General features: G+C 33.7%; 1 protein-coding gene and 1 long non-coding RNA gene across 3 annotated transcripts in view; both read right to left on the bottom strand.

The window, feature by feature from the left end:
• Nucleotides 1-93: 93 nt before the first annotated feature.
• The window catches only part of LOC117153257 (uncharacterized), a 33,293-nt gene continuing 6,705 nt past the window's right edge, over nucleotides 94-26,681 (bottom strand). The window contains exons 1-5 of one of the 2 annotated variants that reach the window (XM_076622007.1): nucleotides 15,654-15,833; nucleotides 15,410-15,568; nucleotides 13,473-13,661; nucleotides 11,762-11,898; nucleotides 94-6,263 (exon numbers count right to left, since the gene is read on the bottom strand). In XM_076622007.1, the coding sequence (XP_076478122.1) occupies nucleotides 6,107-6,263; nucleotides 11,762-11,898; nucleotides 13,473-13,661; nucleotides 15,410-15,538 (612 nt within the window). In that variant the 5' untranslated portion in view covers nucleotides 15,539-15,568; nucleotides 15,654-15,833 and the 3' untranslated portion in view covers nucleotides 94-6,106. Of the gene's footprint in view, nucleotides 6,264-11,761; nucleotides 11,899-13,472; nucleotides 13,662-15,409; nucleotides 15,569-15,653; nucleotides 15,834-26,681 lie in introns of those variants that run through there. The other variant, XM_033327124.2, reaches the window with a different exon arrangement.
• On the bottom strand, nucleotides 13,673-15,403 carry LOC143303229 (uncharacterized). The gene is made up of 3 exons (XR_013059323.1): nucleotides 14,531-15,403; nucleotides 14,182-14,413; nucleotides 13,673-14,093 (listed from the first exon to the last, which is right to left on the bottom strand). It is a non-coding gene; the product is annotated as an uncharacterized LOC143303229 (long non-coding RNA).

Raw genomic sequence — 26,681 nt, 5'->3', positions numbered from 1 at the left:
GCAAAAGTGTATAAATTTTATAAATGAGATATTAAACTCAAATATAATTTAAAACGATTAAATTGTAATGCTAAAAATAAAAACCAATATATGTATTTATATTGATATAAAATTTTATATTTCTGAATAAAAAGGCTACAAAATAAAAAGACATTTTTTTTACGTAAAACAGGGCTTGCAGAGGCCAGCTCATTTTATTTAGGAGGCTTATATTTCTGTTTTGTACACAATGTATACGTATATATATATATATATACATACATACATATATATATATATATGTATATTTAATGCGCTGTATACAATCTTTAGAACGTCGTCAAAGTTTTTTTACGTAATATTTTGCCCATATATTCCATTTCGCGTTTCAGTGGTGAGATTTACATATTTATGTCAAACAAAATCGACGCTAGAAACTTCAAATTCTTTTCTTCATAGCTATTTCCAAGTTTCGTCAAAGTTTCTTTCGTCTGACTATAAAATAATCCTTTTCTTCTTCGTGTACAAAATCAAGGAAGTTCCATTTAGAACATTAAAAGATGAATACATGCCGTAGAAAATTGCACCCTGTTATTTTCAGAAATTAAGTACCTTAGTAATATTAACGAACGAGACTGATTCGCTTAAAAGTTCGTTTGCATACCGTTTTATATCGCAAGACATATGAGCGCGTATTTTATGCGTGTTGAAATGTTAGATGAATAGTGGTTGTTCGATCGAGGGAGAATATGTTTCGAAAAATTCCTTTAGTATCTACATACAAGTATATTATGCTTTGCGTGTAATATTCGATCAACGTATCATCTATTTGTTACCGTATTCACAAAATTTTCCCCTCGTTCGTCTATGTACGTACGCTAGTAAAATTCTGTAACTCGTTATCAGACCCGAACAAAATAGCATTCGGAATAGAAACAGGAAGAAATGACGGTCGATTCGTATGTTCAGTTACGATCAATTTTCAAGAAAATACGATGTATCGATTATCGAATGAGAAGCACAGGAAACTTTGCGCGTGATTACTTTCTATTGCAAATACTATTTTTACTCAGTTCCTTTCATTGTTAACGATAAATAATATCATGATCCATGTTCATCATGATACAAAGAGTTCGCTTATGTGCGCCGATCGACTCGAAATGACAAGAATTGTACTAACGTGACATTAAACTACAGCAATAAAATATTAATAATATTAATAATTATATTAATAATAATAATAATTAATAATAATAATACAAATCGTAGAGTAATCATAGCGATAACAATAATATGGTGCGCAATATAATCTAATATGTGGCATAGGAATATGTTTTTTTCTCTTGAATTACGCAATTCTGATCGTGAGTATGAAATTGTAATGGATGGTAAATGTGTATCACCGTTAGCTTCGATCGTTATATTCCTTCGAAAGAGCACAATTACATTTAGAGAACCATGAAAAATATGGCGTGGAACTTCTTCATACTTTCTATCGTTAACGTTAAATTCGGTTTTAAGATTGCACGATATACATATATATTGGTTCTTTCTGGGATTTTTTCAACGAACAAAAACGCAAGAAAGAAAGGAAGTAGAGAAGAGTTAGCATTCATACGTATCCTAAACGAAAAATATCAATTCGCGATAATTTCATTTTGTTTCTTACATACGAAAGGAAGTTCCCGCATTTGAGACTCATCATTGTAAGACAATATATTTCCGTTTCTCGCGACGTTCGTGTCCATTATTTAATCGTATGCTTATATACGTGTGCGCAAACTCTTCCTGCACGTACGTGCCTTTCTGTGTTTGTACATTACATCCGGATTAGTCGTACACATTCAATTATTTCTTAGATATCGTAGATATAACAAACATACTCGCGAGAGGAAAAACTTTCCAGTATGAAAATGTAACGATGAAATCGAACAATGTTTTTTATTATTAGCTGCCATCGATATTTTTCATTAATCTCATACAGTTTTTCAATCCTGAACAATTTTATGTAATCATTGATCCGTAAAATGTTAGTATCGCGTGAAGATTTATGCTAAATTAATTACATAGAGTGATAAATAATTTTTAGGTACTATTCTAATAGTATCTAATTTAATAGTCCCGATTTTAATGGCAATATCCATGCACGATCTAAATTATTTGAAATATCAAGTTAGTTCACGTTGATTTGAGAATTGAATTCGTAGAGATTCTTTCTCTCCGAGTTTAAAGAGAAATTTAGATTTTTGGTAGTTTTGTAAGTATTGCGGTTATAGATGAACAAAGTAGAGGGAGAAGAAGAAGAAGAAGAGAGAGAGAGAGAGAGAGAGAAAGAGAGAAATTCGTTTTCGATTTCTTTCGACTACGACTAAATTTTTTCTCTTTAGATCCGATATCTGCAGATAACTATGATTACAATAAAAATGCAGATAGTTATTAAACGAGATAAAAGACTGACTCTTTAAGTCTATAGAAATTAAAAAAGAATATTAAATTTTCTACCGTTCTACTACTTTCATTTTTTAAATTAGATCTTCGATAAAACTTTTTATTCGGTAGACCAAGAAATAAGTGATTGTGCACTTTTGAATCGAATACAATGTACATAATATATACTCCGTTACATTTGTATACATATCTACATATGCATATATTGTTTCTTACGTTCTTTTTCTTTCGACGATACATGTACAAACGCACAACCGCTGTGCGTGTATACACACGACTGCACGCAAATGTGTATGCAGAATATGGTCACTTATAAAACTCTTTCGTTTAGAAAATATATTTTCATACATACATATATATATATATAATATAATTATATATAACATATATATATATAATTATGTTATAGATAATTTTGCGTATGTGTGTACATATACATAATATATACTACATAGAAACATAACTCAAGTACCTATATATACATTCTTCTTTTTTATATTTACTCGTATTTTATGGTACTTAATCGCGTATATCCTTGAAAACCATTATTAAGTGGATATGATCGATGCTCTCGAAACGTATAATTTTTTCTATTATAGTTAAAAATGAGGAAAATCAAGGAAACAATATAAAAGTGGTGATGCGATACGATGAAATATTTAAACTATTTCTGCTTTTCTCTTTTCGAATGTTTCGTGCTCGGTCAATATGTTAAATGAAAATCATAGCGACACTATTAATTACTAAGGATTTAACATGCATATCACTTTCTTATATAGTAATCGTATATTACGTCAAACAGAGCTGGAAGCTTCACACACACAAATATAAAGTTCGTTTGTATTTAAATTTCGACAGAGCGATATCACTCTTTTATAACATTCTTTTGTGCATGATTTAGGCATCGTAATATGATCTATAGATCGAAGTACATACTATATCGTAACAATTAGAGTAGTCGCGTTTTCTTTTCCTTTACATCAGGAGAGCTATTAGTTTCGTAGAAAGTTAAGGAAGAAATATTTACGAAACTTTCGAATCAAGCATTAATAAAAGGAAGACGATCCGACAGTTTTAACGATAGAAACAGTGAAATTTTTATCAGACACTGCTATAATTCTCTAATATATTCAGGCCATTCGAAACATCACAAATTTATATATTAAGTAGTTAAAACTGACACAAATTCTTAGACATATGTATGTAGCTTGATTTTCTTTTATACGAAGTAATGTCAACGTTTCACTCGAATTATATTCAACCTCGTCAGAGGTCCAAGAATGCAGTTTTAATTTGACAATCGGACCTCTGATCAGGTCAATTGGAATACTGACGAAACGTTCAAGTCATTTTACGAGAAGACGCAGCTCACGTTTGAAACTTTCTAACAGTTTTGAAAAATCCAGACTGCACGAGTCACGAGGACTATCTATAAATTTCTAATTCTTCTTTTCATTTTTTTCGGTAGAAACGCTGATTTCAGCGCAAGGCAAGTATCACAATTTTCAGACGTACGCGTAACATCCGGATTCTCGTTAAATTCGTTCACCTTCGCTAATTTTACTTTCACTTGGTCGTGAAACCTATTCGTTAACTTCAACGCATAGAATTCAGCTATGCACGACGACCACTTTACGCGCAATCGAACAGTAATCGTACGAAAAACGTCGAAAGGAAGCGACTGTTGGCGCTCGAATCGCTAAAAAAAAAAAAGTAAGAAAAGGAGACAAGTACAAAAAAAAAATAAAAGAAAAAAAGAGAAGGAAACATCCTCGAGTTTAAAGCGAAAGATGAAAATCGTGCGCGACTAGTTTCGTGCATCGACCGTGAACATTATCGATTAAATGCATCGCTCGCTCTTTTACCGAAGAGAGAAGCGCAAACTTCGTGGAGTCGATCGTACGAAGCTAGTCGAAGCGTGTGTATCTCGCCTTTCAGCGAGATCTGGTAACTTAAGTCGATGTCTCTGGTCCCCGTTCTCGAGATAATACAGTAAATTATTATATTATCACATTCGTGATTAATATACATCGCATTAATCACCAACGTGCTAATATCAACACACGTATATATTAATATATATATATATGTAATATGTATATGTCTAAGGTACGCGTTATTTTTCGAAGTCCGTGTCTTCAGATATACTTACGCCCATTTCTCTCTACTCGATTCAGACATTAAACGGAGCCCTTTGCTTTTTCGTATATTATTTTCGTTACTATTCTCTTACTGTTACTACCACTAATATCATTCTCCTCTTGTCATTTTTATTTCTATTAACAATTTACCCACTTGCATAGTTATTGACACGAGAATCGCTTAAAATTTCTCATTTGGAATTTTTAAACGTCATTACGTTCCGATCAAAATCATTTGGCAGTAGTAACAGAGAGTTTTAAAGGAAATATTTTAACTTTCGAAGCGGTGCGTTCCGTTTGATGCGTAAACCGCGTTAAACGAACCGAATATATTTTTTTTTTTACCGCGGTCACTTCCATCTTTTTCGTTCGTTGTTGCTCTGCAGCGGTCAACGGCTGTCGTGTGTCGTCCTGTTTCGATCGTCTCTTCCGGAGATGGCTCGTTCCGGCCCGTTCCGGCCTGACGAACGTCCCCATCGGTTTCTATTCAACTTGCAGCCCGTAGACGATTACCACAAAGAAACAAAAAAGTATTTAGCACAGTGTCGCGTGCTGCACGATGTGCAACGAGGTTCTAATACGAAATTCTATCACAGTTTCTCACACTTTATATCTTTTTATTTTTCATCGAGTCGCAATCTGATCGTTTATCGTTGTCGATGCGATCCGATCTTACGGCGTCGACCTCGAAATCCTTCAAATTCCAGCCAAGCATCGTGCGAATCTTCCAATCTTCTCTCGAATTATCTTCTTTCAAACAATCGCGAATCTCAAGGAGAGCAGTAAGCTCGCTCCCTTTCTATTTCTTTCGATCGTTTCGAACCAACTAAACTATCTCGATGTTTGCTCGTTCCTCGTTTCTGTTCGGATACCTTTGGCACGTGATTAATACATTGAAAATGGGCACAACGATGGTACGGATCCGTGACAATCGATACAGTCTCAGCCACTTTGCATCGGTGTCGCTTGTGGTCGAAAGATCGAGGTGTTTCAAGGTAACGGGCCGATGTCACCGGAAAAAGGAGGAGAAAAAGTTCGCGACAAAGAGAAAAGAAAAAAAAAGAGACGAAGAAGCAGAGAATTCTGCAGCCGGACTGGCCGTGAAGTCAGTCTTTTTTTCTTTTTCTGTCATCCTCGCACCTTGTTGGCCTTCGAAAGATCTCCAGAGGTCGACCTTGGACGGATCATTTCGTAAAAGCCGAATTGCATCTTCTTCGATAAATCTCGAGTGGCTATTTAACACGATCGTTTCGACGACGATGATTCTCTCTTAGCTTTCCCGTTCCTCTTTTACTTAGGTTCGATGAAGCCTTCTTTTCTTTTCTTCTTTTTCTTTTTTTCTTTTCTTGTCACTGTCGTTATCTATGGATTTCTCTTTTCTTTTTTACTCCTTTTAATTTACGAAGCTTTAAGATTCATGGCCGATTCTCTTTTTCTTCACGGTTCGTTACCAGAAGACAGCCTTAAAACGAAGTTTAGCTTCATCGAACTGGGATTTGTCAACGAGGATCGATCATTTTCGCACGCAATTGGGCCAGCTACGGTATCCTGCGCTCTAAATCTTCATGAAGTAGGCTATTGTTGTTAGTTTCGTGCATCGATGCTGGAGATGCTTCTTCCGGTTGTTCACCGCCACTTAATTCTAATTGGCCTGTGCTGTCGCCGCTGCTAGAGCCACACTCGCCATCGACGAATCTGAAATTCAATTGTCTCGTGTTATTTTAATTGCTCTCTGTTTTCGTAACAGCCCCTTGCCCGCCAAAGGGATTTCCAGACAGAGCGTATGACGTACGATTGGAATGTAATTATCGACATAATACGATTGTTCTGTTGTAAATTTAGTTAACTCCATATCGAAGCTGGTATTTGTAATTGCTTTGCTAATTATCATTGTAGCTGTTATTGTTTCAATGTTATTTTTAAACTTGTTGCAATATTCTCGAATATTTTAATAACATCACAGCATATAATTATAGTATTTAAATAGTTCTCCGACATTTAATCACACGTTAGATATCAGAAGAATATAACGTACACTACCGTCTATAAATATCTAGCGCAAATCAATCAATAGGACGATATTCTCGATCGAAAAACATTTTCCTATTATTAATTCTTCCTTCTCTTCCCATCTATGGAATCAAACGTTCTGCAAAATTTAAATCGTAACAAGGAATATTTCTGTACTGTACAAGTTCTTTATGTATCTGTAACGAGTAGCTGATACTTTACAAAATCTATGTAAATGTTTAGAAAATGGTTCGAGACACATATTTCAATTGTTCGAAGACCCAAATACCGTGCAAATCTATTTGATACGTCAACTTTCATAAATCTTCAATTATATCGCTCTTTCGTTTATATTAATTAATATTAACTGTTATTTCGATCAATATCTGCTAATTGTATATGATTGCTCGAGATAGGATCAAAGGTCAAAATTATATTAAAGAGTTCCATTTCAAGCGTATTTTATATCTTTGTAATAATTTGGAATTGTTCAAGTATTTATGGACGGTAGTGTATTCGATATAGCAATATTTTTTAACGACCAAAGAGCTGAATAGTTCTCTGTGAAATGCAAAACATTCGAGTGGGCGATCCTATTGATATTTCGAGTAGTGCGTGGCTAGTGGTACTAGCTAATTTACTTTCTATTTTACAGAGAAACAATTTAAACGCGTTCGCTAGTTTAAATGTCTCGTGTATGTACATATTTGCAGTTTTTGCGTTCAATCGATTGAGATATAAAGTTCATGGTCTTTCGAAGTCTCTAAAATGAATATCGTATACGCAGAGTGAATTATCAGAAACAAAATATTAAAATGTTTTATTTTCTTTATAAGAGATACAGGGAAATATTAAGAGCAACGTTTAAACGAAGCACAAAGTGTTCTTGCTTGCTTTCGAAAGGTCTATCTCTTTCAGACTAAAAAATAAACTAAACTATCGTCGATATTTTATTAGAAATAAAGTTATACTTTTTTTCTCACTTTTGTAAGAGAAAAATTGAACGTCTCACGATAATTATTAACACTTACTTCCTTTATTCGTTAAAAAGGGTAAACAGTGAAAATAATAACGTACTAAAGTAATAAATAAATAATAAGGAAAGTCAATAAAAAATAGTTGATTTAATCAGAAATAAAAGCTTCGAAATAAAATACTAGCGAAAAAAGTCGAAAGAAATAACATTTTACAAAGTTATTTAACTTTTATCTCAAGTACTTATTCGGATATCTTTAATACGACGAGAGATAATTATGCGTTTTATTTCTGGTGTATTATTCCGTGTATTTGCTACTCTCAGTCCGATGGATCTTGTAGCGTCTTAAAGGGCATTTTAAAACATTTTCAGTAGACAGAACGCTAATCGAAAATTCGATGATATTTCCAACAATTTACGAATTACGAACAAGATTCGATAGCTTCGCATTGTGACAATATCTGTCCTCTCGGAATAGAACAATTTCATTAAATCGAATTATGTTTAAATCGTACTAAATTACTATTCCTAATTTGCGAGCATTATATATACCATATATAACGTATCTCATAGTTTATTAACGTTATTTGCATGTTACGATACGACGCTGCTTTCAGACGCAATGAATCACAATGCAATTAATTACCTTGGCCTTGTGACGCTCACACGAGAAAGAAAAAAAACGTAAGCATGAAAGAAACAGCATCGCGTCACTATCTTTTGTTTTCTTAGTCAATGTACCGTTGATGAGGCCTGTTTTTGTGGCAAAGACAGGCTGTTGGCTCTACTCCAACGACTGAGAGATAAATCGAGTTGTCGTGATTTAACGCGGTTACCGAAAACACTTTCGAATTTCTCTTCGTTAATTATTCCGGATTTGGGTACGAATTGTACGATGCTTGCGAGAGATGTCTTCTTTTATTGAACACGCGACAGAGGCAAGAGGAGGGGGGCGGCTCTGTAAATTATGGATGTTAAAAGAATCGAACTCGTTCTCGATTTCACGCTAAATATTTATTGGCGAATTTCTTTTAAACGGTCATCTTTTAAAATTGTGAAACGAAGTTTGTACATGTCGACCGACCAACTTTTGATATTTTCCAATATTTACTGACACTGCATTACAACCTCGATGCCTATGATGCAATTAAGCTGACACGATGCCACTATCTTGCCCGTTATCTTACAATGTTATCTTATAATTTCGATGTTGACCAAGTGTTTTCCCTCGCATCTTTCTCGCTTTTTCTTTTTCCTTTTTCGCCAACGATCGAACAAATCTTTGTGTCATCGCATCGAACAATGTCCTGAGCAATCCTGAGATTGTCGATGAAACATCGATCGATCATCCGAGGAAAGGAAGAGCAGAAAGAAAAACAGAGAAGCATTCGATTTTTGTATATTTGCAAAATCGATAAATTTCGCCGGAGAAGAATTTCAAAGTCAAAAATTAAGCAAAGCGTTAATCGGTGTTTAGTTTATTCGTGGCAGAAGGAAAGATAATGCCAGTAAGACGAGTATTCCGACAGCGGATAAAGCAAAGGTCGCCGATAAAATTGCTGTCTTTGCTTTCGAATGTCGATTCGATATCGGCGAATGTTAACGTTAATAAATAATAACGAATAATATTCTATTTATCTTGAACGTGGTCGGCTAGCAAATATATATATATATATTTATATATATACAGGGTGGTTGGTAATTGGTGGTACAAGCGGAAAGGGGCTGATTCTACGCGAAAAAAGAAGTCGAAAATATAGAATACAAATTTTTCGTTTGAGGCTTTGTTTTCGAGAAAATCGACTTTGAATTTTCACTCGGTACGCGTGCACTTTATCGCGTCTCGTTATAACGGATCTCACTGTAGATTTTTAAAAAAATTAAAAAAAAAGAAATTAAAAAAATTGTTATTTTATATTTTCGACTTCTTTTTTCGCATAGAATCACCCCTTTTCCGCTTGTACCACCAGTTACCAACCACCCTGTATATATATACATACGGAACGTTCGAATTCGATAAAACGCGAATTCGATGTTAATGAAGACATTTCGATTGCACCATTTAGGGTTCAGCGAGCGCAATCGCCGTGAAATGTGAAATTTGTGGCAACGAGTCGCAGTACGATCGGAATATAAATGTTCATGTAACTAATTTGCTTGGTATGTACAGCTTCTATCGGAATTAACAACCACTGCTCGCTGTTCGTTTTGCAAGTAGAAGATAATGTCACGGCAACGGATATTTACAATCAATGAAAGAAGGTCGGGGGAATTCGGAGATTAACTGATAGAGAGGTTTGTAAAATCCTCATTCGTGTTGAGAAATCAGAATTTCCTGAATGCACTTGGAAAGACAGAAAGTTTGTGTCATTTTTATAATGAAATAAGCGAAATGAATATTTTTAATCGATTACTTAATGATTATCTTATTTGACCTTAATTGATTCATTTTTGATGGTAGAACTATAAATCGTAGCAATATAATTGTTCTTCATTTTGATTTTTATCTTCGTATTTATGAATATCTTTTGATATTCGAAACGATATTTTCGGCTGCGTCTTTATCGCTTTATAAAATGATGTAATGAATTTCATACATAACGTACACGCGTTAAGAAAAATAATTCACCTGATTCGAATTATTGACGAGTATTTTACGTGTTCGAATTTAACCGTATAAAATTCTTACTTTGATCTCTGTCTTTATACAGTCTTCCTATTTTTGATAACGATTAAACGACCATGTCAGATTCGAGTATTTGTAACACGGAATTAAGCCATTTAAATTTCGCTAGAATAATTCCTGTTTCATTACTCATCGAGAGCATACAACGGAAGTTTAATTTACCCAGAATAACTATTTATAATTTATAATTATTTACTTTACTTACAATTTACTGGATAGGTACTTATGTGTATTAAACTGTATCGTTAATTATTTATTCGTAAGTTTTTAATAGAAAATTTGAAAATTAATTCTTACTGTATACGATCAAAACTTCCTACGGAAATTTCAATGAAAAACCATATGTATAATAATGTCACGAAGAAACTGATCGTGTCTTTGTTAATGCCGAGACTATATCGATACAAAAGATTTGACGTATCTGCTAATAATTTGTTAAATGGATTCAAAAGAAGAATGCTGTAACCCTATTTGAAATTATATCGTAGTCTTCGATTAGTGGGATGGAATGATAAACAGGAAAGGAGCAAGATATTTGGAAATATGTAAGTATGCGAGTGCAACGGACGAGAAAGCATCGAGGCGTTGAAAGAACGGTGAAAATAAAGAAAAAGCGGTGCATCTTTGACCGTTTAATGGCAATCGGACGTTGTACTCTAACTCGGTTACATCGACGTACACGACATTCGAAACGCCTCTTGCAAAAGTCGATTATTTAAAGAATTTCCAAATCTCACCCACCAACGTGTGATATTTGAAATTATCGTTGAACCCATCCTATCGAATTGCCCTAGATACAGAGAGTCTCGTTTTAAATTCCAGATTAAGGAAACTCTAAATAAAAGTGTCAACTGCTTTGATGACCACAGGTTTTCTTTCTTCTGAAAGACGCGACGTTACATAACAAGATCTAATCCTCGTAATATTTTCAATCTTTATTATCCTCACTGACTATACGCAATTGACGTGATGTTAAAACATATAAAAAAGAAAAAAAAAAGGAAAAGAAATGTGTGCATTAAAACCATGCCTTCGACTTGAACCGCGAAAATCCATTTAATAATTAATTGAAATATAAATGAAGTACATACATATAAAATACAGAATTCTTACGATATAACAAAGGAAGAGTACCAAAGAGAAATATTTTAACGACTGTTCTACTTTTTTTTCTAACGTATAGAATGTGTCCAACGTGACACACAAGCTGTCGTTACACTAGAAACTAGAAAATAAGTTATTACGCTTCGAGTGGCATTTTAAAATACGAAATTTGAATATCTCTACGGGCATTATCTTTATCAACAGGTTACGTTTACCGTGGATTAGCGCTCAGGTAAAACATAATCACGCGATAGTCTCGAAGTTAACCAAGTGTAATTGATTTGCCGCAGAGATGTCTTATTTTCTTTTATCGATAATCGCGATTCTGTCCTTCTGCTTTCATTTTTATCTTTTTTTTCTATTATTACGTACATTCCTTTTAAACGAACTCGCGTACGAATTGATAAAACTACTTACGTATACGGTTGCTCCTCGCCACGCATTTCACATATGACGTTTGTCAGGGCCATTATGTAATTCTTGGCCAACGTAAGCGTCTCTATTTTGCTGAGTTTCCTTTCCATTTTTACGTGTGGTATCACTTCGCGTAGTTGCTGAAAATGATAACATTATTCCCGATAAAGTCGACACTTCAATTACAATTGAAGTTGTGTATGCCAGAGAAGCCGTATTTATATCGCAGTGAAGATTTCAGAAAAGATTAATAAAATAAAGACACGAGTAAGAATTTATCCATAGAAACCATTTAAACATAGAAAAGTTCCTTGAATTTTTTTATTCTTACAGGGTGTTAATAAATAAATGACATTTGATAAGCTGTGATTTTAGACGATGAAGTAAGTTCACGTACAAAAATGTCGCTTCAAACCTATTTTTCAAATTACCATTCGATTTTACGTTAGAAGTATATTACTAAATAATTATCACGCAGGTTAATGAATCAGCTAACGAACTTTCTTCTCTATCTCACTCATAGTCCATGTTTTTCACTCTGAGGAAGTAAATGATAATTGGATTCCAACTGTCATCAAAGCGAGAAACGCGAAGTGCGAGTGAAATAGAGAGAAAGGTTCGTCAGCCGATTCCTTCCTTAGCTATCAGTATATTTCTGGCTCTAAAACTAAATTCTTTATAATTTGAAACGATAGTTTCGTACATGAACTTTTTTCATTCGTTCAATATTCTTCATATCTATAATCGTATTATAAATATTCAAAATGTTCTCAACACCCTGTACATGTCTACAAGTTTCTATGTCTTACGATATCCATATCTCGTTGTCTGTCTATTTCTCCTCGACCTCTTTGCGGAAAGATGACTTTTGCATAAGGCGATGCAACGAGCTACCATATGAAGTTTACAACTCTGGATTCCCTTATTTCACACCCCACCGCGCGTCTCCGCCCTTAAATAACATCTCAAGTACTACACGAATCGCCCACGCTCACGGCAGATCCGGCACTGACTGGCAACATCTCCTAGATATTACGCTTCTATTATTCCGTTGAACGGAGTATTGTGCGGAGCATGGAAGAAAAAGCCTTTGGGGATATGAAATAATAAGATCGTATTGGAACGAGGTATTCGAAAGGATAAAGTTAGCGCGTTCAATACGTGGTTTGAAAAATGAAATTTCCTATCGACTTAAGTAACTGTGCTTTATTATATTGGAAATAGAAGCTGAAGATTTTGTAGTTTGATAATATCGCGAATTGACGTGTAATTTTTTTCAAGATAAAAAGATACGAATTCAAAGATTGAATTGAATTTGAGTACTTTTCAATATATAGCGTCTCATTGTTGTGAACGTATTATGTGCGTTGTAATATATCATGAATATAACAATTCGTTAGAATCGACACAAAATATATATATATATACAATAAAATAAATAAATAAATATATATATATTTATAATATATTATAAATACATTATTTTCATCATAATCAACGATTACGCTATAATTGTAAAAGATTTTGATAACGAGTATTCAAATATATAATATCTTTGTGAGTTAGTGTAAATTCAGATTTTCAGATTTCCTACGATTAACTTTCAAACGAGTAAATTTACCGTGGACATTTATTGTTTTTTTTAGAACGATTGAAGTGTGTCGTGAAAAGCTGCTCACGAATCGTAGCTATTTTGTAACGCGTGGAAAATTACCTCGAAAGCGTCATTTAGGGAATGCATTCTCATTCTTTCTCTCTCGTTGCTCTCGAGCCTCCTCAGGTTCCTTTCCCGCGCAGAAATTCCACTTTTTCGTCTTCTCGTCGTCGGTGGTCCTCCGCGATTTCTTCTTTTCGCTTGTTTCGGGCTCCTCTCGCTGCCACTACTGTCACTCTCCTCACCCACCTTTTTAATCGTTTCGAAAAGACTCATTATCTTATGTTCGCTCCTTCCACTATTCTAATTACTTCGCTAATTATTTCTCTTTCTTGTTCCTAAATTAGCAGGGAACAATTCCCCCGGATTGACTATGAGTATTCCAACGAAGAAAGCAAACTTACGAAAGGTTTATGGAATTTACATGTACGATCGATCGATGGAAGAAGATGTTAGAGAAAAATTAATTTTATTTGGAATATTCCTCTGAAGTGACCTCTGTTTACTTTTAGTAAGAAACGCTGATTACAATGCCGATTAATGAAACTGTGTTCTCCATTTTTTTTTCCAAGACGTATCAGAGGCGAAACTTCTCGCATTGATCCTCGCATTTCATCGATGTACTTTCATTATGTACGATATAATCACGGAATTATATAACGAGTCGTATTCTAATATCCTCTGGAAATTCAAGTTACTCGTAATGTAACAGATAAGATTAAGATTGCTCTGATATCTATAATATAATTTTATTTGCTGCTACACTTACACGTATATTCTCTGTACAAACTACGATGATACGTAATTAGATTCTCGCTTGGAGTCCTTTTTTCGAAAAAGGCAATCGATAGATACATTTACTGGTGATATTTCTTGCGAGTATAGCAATCCACGTATCGTTTCAATATTTCATTTACAAGTTAATTGTCTTATCGTTATTTATAAAGAATAAGTACACGAGTACTTATTTCCGTATATCAGCTACGTTAATTGAATTGGAACTACAACAAACGTTATCTCTAATCAATCAAAAGAAGATAACACAAAGTTGCTGCACCTGTACGGCTCTTCTTGGAAACAAAATTATTGTGAAATTGTAGAAACTATGTTGTACGTACCGAATCTTAATCGATGATAATGAGAAATATTTGCAATTTTAGATTTCACTTGAATATATATTATTCTAAATATATCCTCCTTGTTATCTCTGTATATGTTGTATGCTTCTACAAGAACTAAAATAACCTGTTCAGAGCGTTTACAAAGCTCAGTACGTGATAACTTTATCTTTGTATTTTCTTTCACGCGTAACTCTCACATGTATGCAGTGATCATAGTTTAACTGCATAATATACGCATGTATTGTTTTAATGGTACAGACATATTAATAATTGACAATTTATCTTCGTATATTATTCATCTTATCCTGCTGTCGTCGGCGAAAAATCTGTTCATTTTTATGAATGACTTTCCATATAACAAGCGAGGTAAAGTTCTTGAATTTGTAATTAATCTCGAACCTCAAAGACTCGATACTTACTTGATAAACTTTATCAATCGATGCTGTAACTACATTAAGGTAAATCAATCCGTATAAATTATTAAATTTCATATTGTAACAAATCATACCAAGAAAATATGATATACACCATGTGAGAATTTTTATTCATTATGCTTTCTTCACAGAATTTTATCGTGTCCTTATGTTTACTCTTGCACAGTACCTTGGAAAAAACTTAAAAATATTGGAAAACACGATTTATGCCGATGTTTTTAATCATCAATGTACATGTATAATTTGTTGTGTACATTCATACAACTTTTTCACGTATTCTCGCATTTTTACTCCTGCACAGTGCCATAAGAAGTGCCCAAGCGCAAAGGAACGAGTAACACAGGCTATTTTAGTTTGAGTAGAATTTAATTTATCCGGCCTCGAAGTGCCTCCGCTAGCACGTCGGACTTAATTACACCGAAAATAGAAGAAAAGTCCTTACCTCCGCGCCAACGACATGGTGGCGACTTCGTTTTCCGGTAAGCGAATCGACGGAAGCGTCGTCTAGGTCGATATACATCTCCTGATCGCAGTCTTGATCGCTACCCGATAACCTCTCCAGGCTTCGCATTATCCTGAGGAAAGTTACGCTTTGGACCCCCTGCAATCGTACACGGATCTAACATTAATCTCCGTTTAACGTTTCAAAATATTTAAATACCGCTAATTCCATCATTGATATTCACCGATTCATCGTCACTAGAGTTTCAGACGTCCGGTTCTCCGATTGTGTTCCGGTAGTATTCGTAGAAAGTATCGCGAAAGGAATCGATAATTTTGTCGTGCAATTACGTTGCTAATTGCTGTGTCTAAGTAAGTCGTCAGTTGTTAGTCATTAAGAAATTCGTTCGACTACATTGGATTTCAGGTGAATCAATTCATCTTCTTGACTTATAGCAGGTCATTGTCTTTTTTTCTATGTAATCGTATAAGCAGTTTAACAGAGCAATAAATGATCTTCTCGTGTATGTTGCTGTATAATGGCTAAGCGTTTGAGCAAGTCGACTGTTGTTAGTCATTAATCCTATGGTGCACACGTGGACAAAAATCATATCAGTGCACACGTGAAGAAAAATCACATCAGTGCACCGTTGGGCCCGTCGACAGGCCTATTACCTCTACCTCTTTAGCTTAATATTATTCTATAAGTTTTCATGTGGAAAATAATCGTAAAGATTCAAGGGTATATATATTTATTTTATTAATATCAACAGTCCAAAATATCTTGGAAAAAGGATATAGTTAAAAAAATGTATACTTTATAACGTGACATATAGCATAGGCGGCCTCTTAACCTCAAGGTGTGTTCTATAAGGTTAAGAAATATTCGTTGGGCTACATCGGATTTCAGGAGAATCGATTCGTCAGATAGCAGGATCTCAACCTTTTTCTACACAGTATGACACGAAAATATTTGGATATTTATATAAAACATTTTGAAATTTCATTAGCGTTATAATAAGACATAATTATCACGGTTTATTTGGTAATATTTGAAACTTTGAAGATGCACAGGAATTAGAATTGTAATTTATACTTTTAGTAATGTATATTAGGTCTTTTGTATTTTGATTTATTTAGGTTTGCAGTAAGCAATTTGTAACTTCTATACACATTTTCAGACTGGTGTGAAATTTTACCAATCCACGTATATACATAATCACCATAGACTGTTTCATTACGGTGCTAATAAAATTTCAGACAGTTTCATATAACACGTGTAATAGTAACATTCCTAAAAAATTTTCGTCGATAAGTGTTCAAATATTTTCGTAAACCATCGTAAGTAGTTTAACAGTTCGACGCGTAACCGTGTTAACTCGATATCAATTATGAAGTGGGTAAAGCTAACTGTGAATTCCTGTAAGTTACGAGAAGACAAAGGTACGCAGTAAGAATTTCGATAATTCGTTGTTGCAATAGCCACCGATCCGTAGTGTCAACTAAAGGCAAGCACGGTAAATGTGCAACGATATTGCGCGCATATTAACAGTTTCTAAAGAGAAATTCTAATTTCGGTATCAAGCATTCGTCGAATTCCAAGCGTACCGAAATTCTAAACTGTCTGTCTATCTTTTTGATCGATCGAAAACGCATGGAAAGCTACATAGAAAAATTTGAAAGGTCTACAATGTCGAACTTTTAGAAGGAGATCAATGGGGAAGTACAAATGTAAATAGTGGAAGATTGCCATAGCAAACAGATAAACAAACTGGGGAATCTCCCGATAATTTGAACGGATGTATGTATAAACATTTCAGGACAATCAAGAACCACTCGCACGAGAGACGTGCACGCAAACCGAGAGATAATCGAACTGGGATATCCCGTTTTCCCTGACTCTGCTTGATTCAATGCCAAGAATTCTTCGCACACAATTACGTCGTTCGCTGTGCTCTACGATCTGCGATTAAGTAATTGTGTGTATCAACGCGACGACCCGGCGCGACGTATGGATAGTTATAGGTCGAGGAATTATCAACAAAAGAAAATAATGTAATCACGATTTTTACCATTTTTTAATTATTATTCTCGATGTTCATAATGTTGTTTGATTTTTCATTCTTCTCTATTTTTTCTGTGTGCTTGAATCGGGAAAGATGGTTTTCAAATGGTATTTTTATTATTATTATTAATGCGATATATATACATGTACGTATTTCGATAGACTGTTATTATCGGGTTTATATTATTTAATTAATACGTCATATCTAATTATACTATGATAAGAACGATCGACAAATTAAATTTAAAATTCATTGATATCATTATGTTTAATTCTAGTATTTAATAGATATATATATATATATATATATATATATATATATTACAAGAATTTATTAAAAATATCGTGCATTGGTATAAATGCATATTGTACATAGTACGACATACATACGAATGATTATTTTATCGAACACAAACGACGAGTTTACAAAATCCAAAAGAAAAATATACGTAGATATATATAGAAACTGAAATAACGTTGTACAAGTATTATCAAAACACAGTCGTAATTAAAATTCCTAGTGTATATATGTATAGAATTGAAGAAATAGACAAGTTCTAACGTTTGTTAAGTTCGAGTATTACTTTGAAGAGAAAAAGCAGCGAAGAAAATATGGAGAGAAAGCCTGTTGCGACTGATGCTTTCTTCTGGATTGGCCAGTTCGATTTTCTCGTTGGGGAAACTGACTCGTAATAATTCTGCGTTTTTATACTCTTCGCTGAATATTCCCAACTACGTATTTAACACTGAACAGAGTTAACGCTAACGGAGTTTTAACATTTCATACGATAATTTTTAAACGTTTTACATAGGATAAACGGAGCTAATAAATAATTACGGCAGTAAGTTACGAAATAATATACTGGCGAAATTCATGACTGTCGATGTTGTTACGTTAGCGAGTTACTTACGATCATGTGAAAATAATTATACATTGCACATTATAATCTGTTATCGTAATTGTTTCTAATGTACTGGCTGGTGTAGCGTTCCATACTGGTACAGTGCAATAAAAATTTGCAGAAGGCACCTATTATTTCCATAGAATCTAGTGTAGAAGCATAATTGCACAGGCTACGTACATATTGACACAGAGAACGTGGATTCCAGCTAGCCAGGAAGTGGAATATTGCGAATCCTTTTTTCTCAGTGAAATATTCTTGCTCGAGAAAGGTTAACCGTGTGAAAGATGGAAAGGAAAAGAGCTGTCATTCAGAAGGAAAATTACCTTGTGGCTGGTTGAAATTTTATTTAGAAAGGATTTCGTCGCTCCATTTCTTGAAAAATCCCATGAAAATTTCAACTTTACAATTTTCTTTTTAAAAGTATGACAATTTCGTGATATCCTAGAGTTTTATTTTTTACAAATTCAAACATTCTCTCTCACGAACGATATCGTAAGTTTGCTCAAGTGGTTTAAAAATACCACTCATTAGACAGGAAACTATTTCTTAACTAGATTAACGTGAATTAATCTATACAACATTAATGACTCGATAATAAACCAAAGTAAATTATTTACTATTTCGTAAATCAGTCTCGAATCCTTTTTTTTTCTATATATACACATATCACTCGATTATCCCGTACAAGATAATTTCACAATACTATGAAAGTCACACATAATAGAAAACTACAACACCAAATAAAAGTCTAACACGATGTCATCATCTCCCATCGAAATGTCTGGAAGCGATTTCCGAATGAACATGCAAGATTCCTCGTTTAAAAACACGTTTGCAGAGAGCCACCGAGCATCGAGCATCGTTACACGCGAAAAAGGCAATTAAACTCGGCGAGTCTTACACGCTTTATCGAGTGTCACAATAAGATCTTCAGCGTGCACTTCAACTGAGACATCAACTTGACTCGATGGCTCGATTCGCGAGATGCCTTCGAGCATCCTTCGATATTAATCTTCGTCGAATCTATTGGTAATACATCCTTCTGTTCGTCGAACACCATCGGCGCTGGATGAATTGCGGCTCGGTCGAATCGAAAGAAAGAGAGAAAGAAATTCCTCTGCGATATTCCCATTGACATTATAAACGTCATTTCTTTACGGTCAAAGAAAATGATTACTCTTCTCTCGTCGTCGTTACTTTTTATCTTCTCTTCGCTTTTTTCTTACCCTCTGTTTTTTTTTCTTTTCTTTTCTTTTTTTGCGCCGTCATCGACCTCAGACCGCAGCGGTTCTGTTGACGACATTCACAGAAGCATTCTTGCTCACGGCCGAGTACATGCTCGAAGCTCGCGTATAATGGCACCCAATGCGAATACATTCTGCGACTTCATTAATGACGGGGACACGGTGTATCACGTGGGACCATTACACCGAACACACACGACTCTGTTGTGTGAACGTTACGTTACCGGAGTTATCTAAGTCGCGCCGCGTGTCAAGTCCTTCGGAGTTGGACGTGTGTCTATTCATTAGCGATATAATGCACCGGATCACATTATTATCTGCACACCAGGAATCATTTGTATATATATTATTGGTGAAACATGTCGGGATATTTATCCGTGTTGTATATGTAGCCGGTATATTGGCGAAACAAGTCGGGAAAAAGAAACTGGCTGGTTCAAACTGGCTCGAAAATTCAGCAAACTCGTGGGACTTGATCCACTTTTTGCGATGTTTCGTATGCCGGCGATATAATATGGTCGTGTAGCGTTTTAAAAACACGTAAAATTAATGGCACATGATGGGACATCAGCTAGGTGGTATATACATATAGAAGTTTTTCGTGGAACATTGCTTGCGTGTAGGTGAGTGTTTACTAATAGGCTAGATGTTTGTATATGTATGAAAAATGTTTATGTGCAAAGATATGTAGGTTTTGTATGCACAAATGTTATAAAACATCCGAAGTTAGACCTATTAAATATCATTATGAGTATGTAAGTTTACGATTGTCTGTAATTAATCATAAGTTGACTAAGACTGTCAGAATCCTCGATGATAATGTTTCGCATGCTCCATTGGATATTCCTAGAAAGTAAATTGCAGATGTTTACGCAAATTCGTATTTCTATGGATACGATTATAAAAGTGGAACGTAAACAGACGTATTAAATATTATTATGAATACCTGATTGTGTTTCATTTTTATAATTGTGTTCGTGGAAAAATTGTCGTGAATGATTCTGCAAGTCTTAGTCAACTACGATTAATTACAGAAAATGTTATCTTTAACTTGATTCTCGATAACTTTTAAATGCGATTTGTAAATTTCGTACAAGCAAACTATCAAAGTATGTATATCATATCAGTGTGATATTCTTTTAATTTCTCAACTTAGAAAGGCGAGTGAACTCGTTCAGATTACCATAATCTTGGTGTAATAATTTTTTACTCATCTATTCGCTTATTTACCGTTTGATGCACTGTGTCGTTCCCGATAAGAATAAATTGTATCCTTCTCGCATCTCCACGAAATAAAATCGACGAAGGTAACTTTGTCTTTATTAATTTTTAATTTCATTGTTATGATTAAGTTAGCTAGTTAAAAACGAAATTTCTTTCGCGTACTATAGTATTTACTTAAGCCTCGTTATTTCGAATCTCTTCGAGGAACGTACTTGTCCGTATAGCGATGCCTCGTCTCGACAAATTGCAGACATTACGATATCATATCCGCGTAGAAACGTAAAATTTCAATGTGAGATTAGCAATGATTTCGAGAGTATCGTTCCTACCTCACTTCCTGGGAGTGGGAATTCTCGACGTCACATGCCTTTGTTTTTCTTTGGTTGCGACTTTTAAATCCAGTTTGTAAATATTATTCTGCTTGTGTACGATTGAATCGTATATGACTACGTCTAAATATCTATAAATAATTAAGAACAACAGATTCCTTAGCAAGTATTAGGTTGTCCGAAAAGTTTCTTTCGTTTCATAAGGTGATAATAGATGAACAACAATTTCGGTTTTGTAGTATTTTATTGAATTAAGTATGATCCATTTCGTTCTATTTCTATTACTATATTCGTGCATAATTCAATGAACTAATGTAAAACAGAAAATATTGTGCGTCTATTATTTCCTTATAAAACGAAAGAAACATTTCGGACAACCTAATACATCAGCTATCCAGCGACAAACTAGTTTTATAAAATTTATCAATTACAAACGTCTGTTCTATTGTTTTATATTGTCGTTCGAAAGTCCAAATTTAATTTAATATCCTGTTCTATGCAGCTACATACTATGATTACAAAGAATAATATTCATTGCAGTTTGATTTATATTTATTATTAATTATTTATTATTATTTCTTTGATAATTATATAACTATTTATACGTATACATTATTAAATTATTATTTATTATTAAAGTACACAGTTTCGAAAAAATAAATAAGTATTAGGATAGTTCTGAACTGTAGTGTACAAACTAATCGAAAGAGAAATGTTTCTTGGAATGTTGCACAGTAGCTTGCAATTATCTGGCATTTTCATTTTTCTTATCTTGCGTATAAATAAAACCTTTCAATTATTTTCTAGACGATATTTGTCAATAGAATTTTGTAATGCTGCGGAGATAACATCGAACGAATTTCTGAACTTGAATATCTTTGAATCGTTGCTTGAGATTCTCAACATATTTTAGAATCGGATAGCATCTCTAATAATATATTACGTTTCTGAATACGTAGTTTCGACAATATCTGTGCACAGTTATTTGGATAATTCTTAGCATCGTAAGTGGAATTTTAGAAAGCACCATGTTCACAATGCGAAACTGTTCCGAACACGACACGCCTGAAGAAACAGCTACTAAAACGCAAATGTTTCGACGAGTCGAATATTTTATGAAAATATCGTCGAAGGAACTCGAATTTATTTAAAATAAGGAATAGAAATAGTCAGAAAATTAGCTAGATATTCAATGTTATCGATCGGATGACGTTTTTTTCCTTTTTTTTTCACTAAAAACATATTTTCGCTGACAGGAAATAGTGGTTTTTCTCACCTCAAAGATCCGGTTTGTGAGTTCATTCACGTGGAATGTTACCGAAGTTCTTCTTCCAAATATTTAATACTCTCTTTTGAAAAAATTCCATACGTCGAAGACGAATATTATAATTTCACGCAGAACTGAATCTCGCTGGATTATAAAAAACTTTTCTTGAAATACAGTTTCATTCTATGATATACGGCTCTTCACATTCTAATCTCTGCTCCAGTAGTTTTCCAGCCAGAAAAATGTAAGATTTTCGTTATTAATATACAACGATCGTCACGATTTTAAATAACGAAAGAAATTACGATAGCTAAAAGGATTGTTTAATAAAGAAAACATAAAGGTTCCGTTTAATAAATGAACGAATATTATATATTTGGAGACAATCCAGAAACACTGCGTTAAGGACTTTTTCAATAAATGGATTATTTTCAGCTTTGATCAATATCGTCAAAGATAACGTCACGCTGATAAAAACACGACACACTCAACGAGTTAACCATTAAGTGTACAGAGCACACGGAACAGCGAACCAAAGAATGTCACATCCGCTTGCTTGTAGAATTCCTTTATCTTCATAAACATCATTTTATTTCATTGTTCGCTGCACTGCGAATATTTAGCTACCTATAAGTTTTTTCTTGTGAGAGATTTTACTACATTTTATTGGCGTGAAACAAATTTAAAGAGTACACGTCTACCGAAAAGAAGAATATTAAATTTGAAACGTCTGTTTTCATTTTCATATGTCGAATTAATAATATAAATCAGTAAGTATATTTGCATAAAATTTTATTTGTAATTCCAACAGGTTTACAAAAAATATAAATTATTATATGCTATATCGTAGACTAATAATATATTATTAAATTAATATAATTATACAATTATAATTATTATATATTTTTTTAATTTCCAAAATAATTTAAATTTGACTATTTCCCTTTCGGAAAAATCCATTTTGCCTCCAATAATTGCGGAATTTTGTACATTTAATGAAATACGGAAGAAGTATTTTTGGAATCGAATGCCATTTTAGCCAACAAGCTTCCATTTTTAATCACCGAATACTGTTCGATCGCGGTATTCAGTTGTTAAGGAAAAAATAGCCAATCGTCAAGTGGATGTAATTTTACACGCTAGTTTTTAATTTAAAATTATCAATTATATCTCGCTTATACCAACAACTTCCAAACTTACAACACAGAACAATAATGTTCCAAGAAAAGACTTCAATAATAAAATTTTCACTATATTTAAAGAAGATTACAAACAAGTTATAAAATTCTTTATTTTCTCGACAAACTGTATAAGATAATACTTATAGTATCAATTTGTTATTTTAGGTAATAAGATCAGTTATCAGATAAGGCAATAATAGTATCAATTTATTATTCTTCGCTAATTTAATCATAGCGAATGACCTAAATGGGTTCCCATCAAAAATTCTCAACGTGTACTCGAATCAACCGGAACGACGTGGCGCGTCGAAAAAACCATTCATTTATTCTCGTTTTAACGACGTCAAAATTCCACGAATCGCCGTGAAGATTTTATTCGCTGCAAGCAAATCGTTCGTGAAAGCGGACGAGTCGACGACGATCGTGGAATGAATTTCAACTTTCGGTCGAAATTCAAGCACGCCCTCCTTCCTCTTGGTCGCATTTCGACAAATGGTTTTAAGGAAGCAGAACGATGGAAGATATTATCAGGCCGCGCGGTTTCCTGACTACGGGCCTAGACTCTCGTTATTATTATGACACTCGGCGACACGAAAGTATTTTAAAACCGGCCGGAGTCCGTGACTTACTCTACACATATTGCTAAAGCGCGTTGCAGTTAATTATTGTCATAATTAGTGGCTTGTAGATATAGAACGACGAAGTACACTAACGCGTGTTCATCATTTTTTTAAAGTAGGAAATTTGTTCGACGATGACGTTCACGTGCCACGACGAGGTATCAGTAATCCGAGCAACGACGAGTGTCGCTTCAATCGGAGTGACGGAACCGAGTGAAACGATAAGAGAAAGTGTGATGACCGCGGAATTATTAAAACACGAAATGTTACTAATATAACGGATAGAACGGACGCTATTGAGACTGCGGTTATATTTGGGTCAGAAGGATATTTGAGTCGAGCTGAGTGATTCGTGTTGTAATTCGACAAATTCGGTTATGAATCACTTTTAAGCGATCTACGTTTAAAAGCCAGACTATTTTAACTCGTCATTAATCGCGTGCTAAACAATGAAATATATCTTGTATTTATATTTACAGTCTGACAAAGATATATATATATATATAATTATTTTTTTTATATTTATTTCTACGAGAATATAACTTTTGCTCGTGTAAAGGAAAACTCGTTCAATTGAAATTAATATTCTCGATTGTATTATAGTTATCAATTCAGTGTGTATGTCACTTTATTTCTGGAGGTTATTTATTTTTACCTTCAACTTTATCGTAGGGTTATTCGTGTCATTTTCTGGCTTTTGATGCTTCTTCTCGCTATATTTAAAGTAGACGATATCTTCTTTCGTTTTTACGATATATTAAAGATTAATATGTATATAAGATAGATAGGATAATATATGTTAAAGGTTAACATATTATATCGGCGTTTCATAATACACATGCAAGTTTGATTATACTGAGCAAAGTTGAAGATCGAATGTTAAGGTGTAGAAGCTTAGGTGACTTAAAAATAACTCTATCTTACTAGATTTTGTCCTCCTTAGTTAAAATGCCCTATGATTTCAAAACTGGAGATAACTGAAATTTTATCATCTTCTCCGTGCTACCTTCCACCTTCAATTTCAGCTTGAAATACTTAGTCATTATTTCGTAACAAACTGTACAATAGAATTTTTCTTAAAAGATAAAATATTCGGAGAAACGAGTTGATAAAAGTTACTTTGCTTTTAAGCATCGTGTAATTTTTAAACGTTTGCTCATATAAAAATAGAAGTGCAGATGTGTATTGAAGAATGTAAATAGGACGACATCAGTAATTGTATCGACAGGTAACTATTGTTTAAGCATTAGAGTGGTTACGTAGTTGTAACAATAATATGTAATAACTATTTCGTCTGATAAACAAAAATAGGAATTTTATATATATAATTACGTTCGTAATTTGTTGTAATGATGTCAATTGCACATACTCCTTCCTATTGTTCATGCATAAGTTTGTTACTCTCATTGCTATATTTCTTTTATGTTCAAAATAATTCATACATCATGATATTAAAATTCAACTAAATTTTAATAAATAAATTTACATTACCTAATATAAACTTGTATAGATTTTGATAAAAGCTTTGCTATATTGAAATTTTCAAAAATAATTTTTCAAACTGAACAACTTAAACTTAGCTCTCATGTTTGATCAAACGAAATGGAATTTTAGTAAACAGTAAATTACGATGTTTAACAGCGTGTATTGAAATACGAACGTTTTCTTTTCAAGTGTACACTCGTCTCGTTTGGTACCTCGAACCGGCGCGAAGGAATAGCCTCTATATGCAAATCCCTGGGGACTAATCTGAGCCAAAAGTCGTTTCCTGTGTACGTTTTAATGGGTTGGTCGTGTTCTAATATCGATAGTGAATACTATCCGAGTGATACTATACTTCGAAAGCCTATTTGACTTTTCTTACGTGCTACTTAGTTGCTCTTGTTTGTACAAACAGTTGGGTTTTTGCGATAACGATAACAATTCCACATAAAAACGATAACACAAGCTACTAAACAAAAAACTTTCCTTTTACCTTCTGCTTGTTTTCGCGATAATACAATGCGGGGAAACAGTTTCCAATGACGTGTGTCAATTTAATTAAATCATGTTCCACGAGAATGCATATTCGGATTCTTTACAGGGAGTAATTCTCATAAGTGTGTTAATCGATGTAAACTTCCTTATTCAATGGGAATCTTATTGTTTGTATTATCACTGACTAGCATTTGAACATTAAGTAGATTTGATTTTTTTTTAATTCCTCTTTAATTGTGATTATAATAATATGATGTTTTGCAATAGAAGAAATCGAGGGCATTAAAATGGAGCAATAAGAAAGCTTATCGATAATTAATGATTGTACGTATTAAAGTACTCGAATTCAGTGGCAATTCTCTATCTACATATATCAGCTGTCGGATAATAAATAGTCTTGAGTTTATTAAATAATAAATAATATTTAATTTCGTTAAATATTTATTGACGAAGAAAAGGAA

The sequence above is a fragment of the Bombus vancouverensis genome, chromosome 1 (assembly GCF_051014615.1).
Source record: "Bombus vancouverensis nearcticus chromosome 1, iyBomVanc1_principal, whole genome shotgun sequence".
In the NCBI taxonomy this organism is placed as follows: Eukaryota; Metazoa; Arthropoda; class Insecta; order Hymenoptera; family Apidae; genus Bombus; species Bombus vancouverensis.
Note: the sequence above shows the minus strand (reverse complement) of the source record. Positions and strands in the feature narration are given on the sequence as shown.